We start from the raw sequence: 2,134 nt of genomic DNA on the forward strand, positions 1-2,134 counted from the left end.
TATATTGGTAGCCATGACTGGCCTTGCCTTCATTTAGACCAATAAATCCCTATGGGTCTGTGTGGGGAGCATGCTGATTCTGTAATTAAAATTGCATGCTAGAAAGCCAACTGCCAGCGGAAGCTGGGTTCCCTCCTACTGTTGCATTCTGTCAGCTCACGAAAATTTATTTATTTATTTAGAAAAGGAAATGTCACTGCTTTCTCAGAAATAAAGGTAGAATTCTAGAATATGTTGCATGATATTACCTCAGGGAAAGACGGCACAAATGTGAAAAAGTGTACATTTTTATTTGACAAGAACTGAAGTCTGTGGCATAGAAAGAACAATACAGATCAGGTGAGGAGCTTCCCAAAGTTAGGAAAGGCCCATGGATTAGAAGGTCTATATGTGTGGTGGAGTGATGTCATGGAAAAAAACCTATCATTTATCAATAAAATTGATAAGGAGTCATTGCTTCATAAGTTATCTGATCTGGCAAAATTTGTAAGTGTTAGCTACTTGTACTAACTACTGCCTGAAGTTCTCACTGACCCTACCCCCGAGACACCAGTCCTCCTCATTGACTGCCTTGAGACTGGGCCTGTCTCATCCAGTGACATTGCCCGTCACTCTGCAAAGAACTCCACCATCAAGCAAATTTTGAACTGGGTGTGGAGAAGGTGGCCCAAGGAGCCTGTTGGGGTTGATTTCAAAATGTATTTTGCCAAACATGATGAGTTGTCAGTTGTTAATGGATGTTTATTGTGGGGGGACCGATCGTTGTTCCACCCAAACTGCACATTGCAGTATTAGAGACTTTACATGTAGGGCATCCTGGAATTGTCAGGATGAAGTCTTTGGCTAGGAGTTATGTGTGGTGGCCTAGCATGGACAGGGAGATTGAAGAATGGGTGGCTACCTGCACACCGTGCCAGCAGTCCAGACCAGCTCCCCCAGAGGTGCCCGCTAAGGAGTGGGAGCGACCTCAAGCACCATGGTCTAGGGTGCATATTGACTTTGCTGGCCCAGTTCATGGCCGGACATTTCTCGTAGTTGTGGATGCCTACTCAAAATGGTTAGAGGTAGTCCTGATGAGCTCCACTACGGCTGAAGTGGTCATCAAGGTGCTACGGAGACTTTTCTCCAAGCATGGCCTGCCCGACATCTTGGTCTCTGACAATGGGCCCCAATTCACAGCCATGCAGTTTGAGATCTTCCTAGCAGCTCAGGGAATCAGGCATGCCATGGTCGTGCCATTCCATCCAGCCTCCAATAGTCAGGTGGAGAGAATGGTGAGATCTGCAAAAGAGGCCCTCTCTAGGATGGGCCTGGGAGATTGGCAAACACAGGTTGATCACTATTTGCTAATTCAGCACATAACACCCAGTGCCATAACAGGGAGAAGCCCCTCCGAGCTTCTCATGGGTCGCCAGCTAAGGTCCCACTTAGACCAGCTATACCCCATCGCCTCAGACTCCACAAGCAAGATTCGGACATTAGCGTAGGGGATTCGGTATATGCCCACAACTACACCGGGGGAACTCTGTGGATTCCTGCCACAGTGATAGGCATCACCGGCCCTCACTCTTACCTCCTAGAGCTTGAGGATGGTAGGAATTGAAGAAGGCATATTGACCAACTCCATGGCCACCTCTCCAACTCTACTCTTAGACAACCAGAGGCAATTCCTGCACGAGTTAGCCAAAGCCCTACCCAAATGCAGCAAACACTCACTCCTTCCATGGCCAGCTCAAGCCCAAGGGTATCGGGAAACTTATCTGGTTATGTTGCAGGCCCGCAGTGAGCTCTGAGCAAACCGGCTCTAGAAGCTCCAGCCGCAGCCTGTGAAAGGTTCCAGAAGCTTCCACCAAGCGGAGCTGCAGAGCAAACAGGTCCATCCGACATGTCCAAGGAAACCCCTCCTAACGAACTGCACAGGTCAGGCAGAGCTACCCAAAAGTGTGCCTACCTGCGTGACTATGTAACTAGTAGGATTGTTCCATCCAAGAGGGGAGGGATGTTAGATACTTGTACTAACTACAGTGGTTTCCACCAAGGTTCTCTGTTCCAGTGGGAACAGAGGTTTAATCCTATTGGTCAAAGGGTCTGACAGCTCCCTATGAAAGGGCTGTTGTCAGACTCAACCTTTGTT

At 48.3% G+C, this 2,134-nt stretch overlaps 1 protein-coding gene across 1 annotated transcript; it reads left to right on the plus strand.

The window, feature by feature from the left end:
* Positions 1-869: 869 nt before the first annotated feature.
* LOC116511676 (uncharacterized protein K02A2.6-like) lies at positions 870-1,487 on the plus strand. The gene has a single exon (XM_032221845.1). The coding sequence runs from the start codon at positions 870-872 to the stop codon at positions 1,485-1,487; it is 618 nt and encodes a 205-aa protein (XP_032077736.1).
* The last annotated feature ends 647 nt before the right edge of the window (positions 1,488-2,134 follow it).

Source organism: Thamnophis elegans, chromosome 7 (assembly GCF_009769535.1).
Source record: "Thamnophis elegans isolate rThaEle1 chromosome 7, rThaEle1.pri, whole genome shotgun sequence".
Lineage (NCBI taxonomy): Eukaryota > Metazoa > Chordata > Lepidosauria > Squamata > Colubridae > Thamnophis > Thamnophis elegans.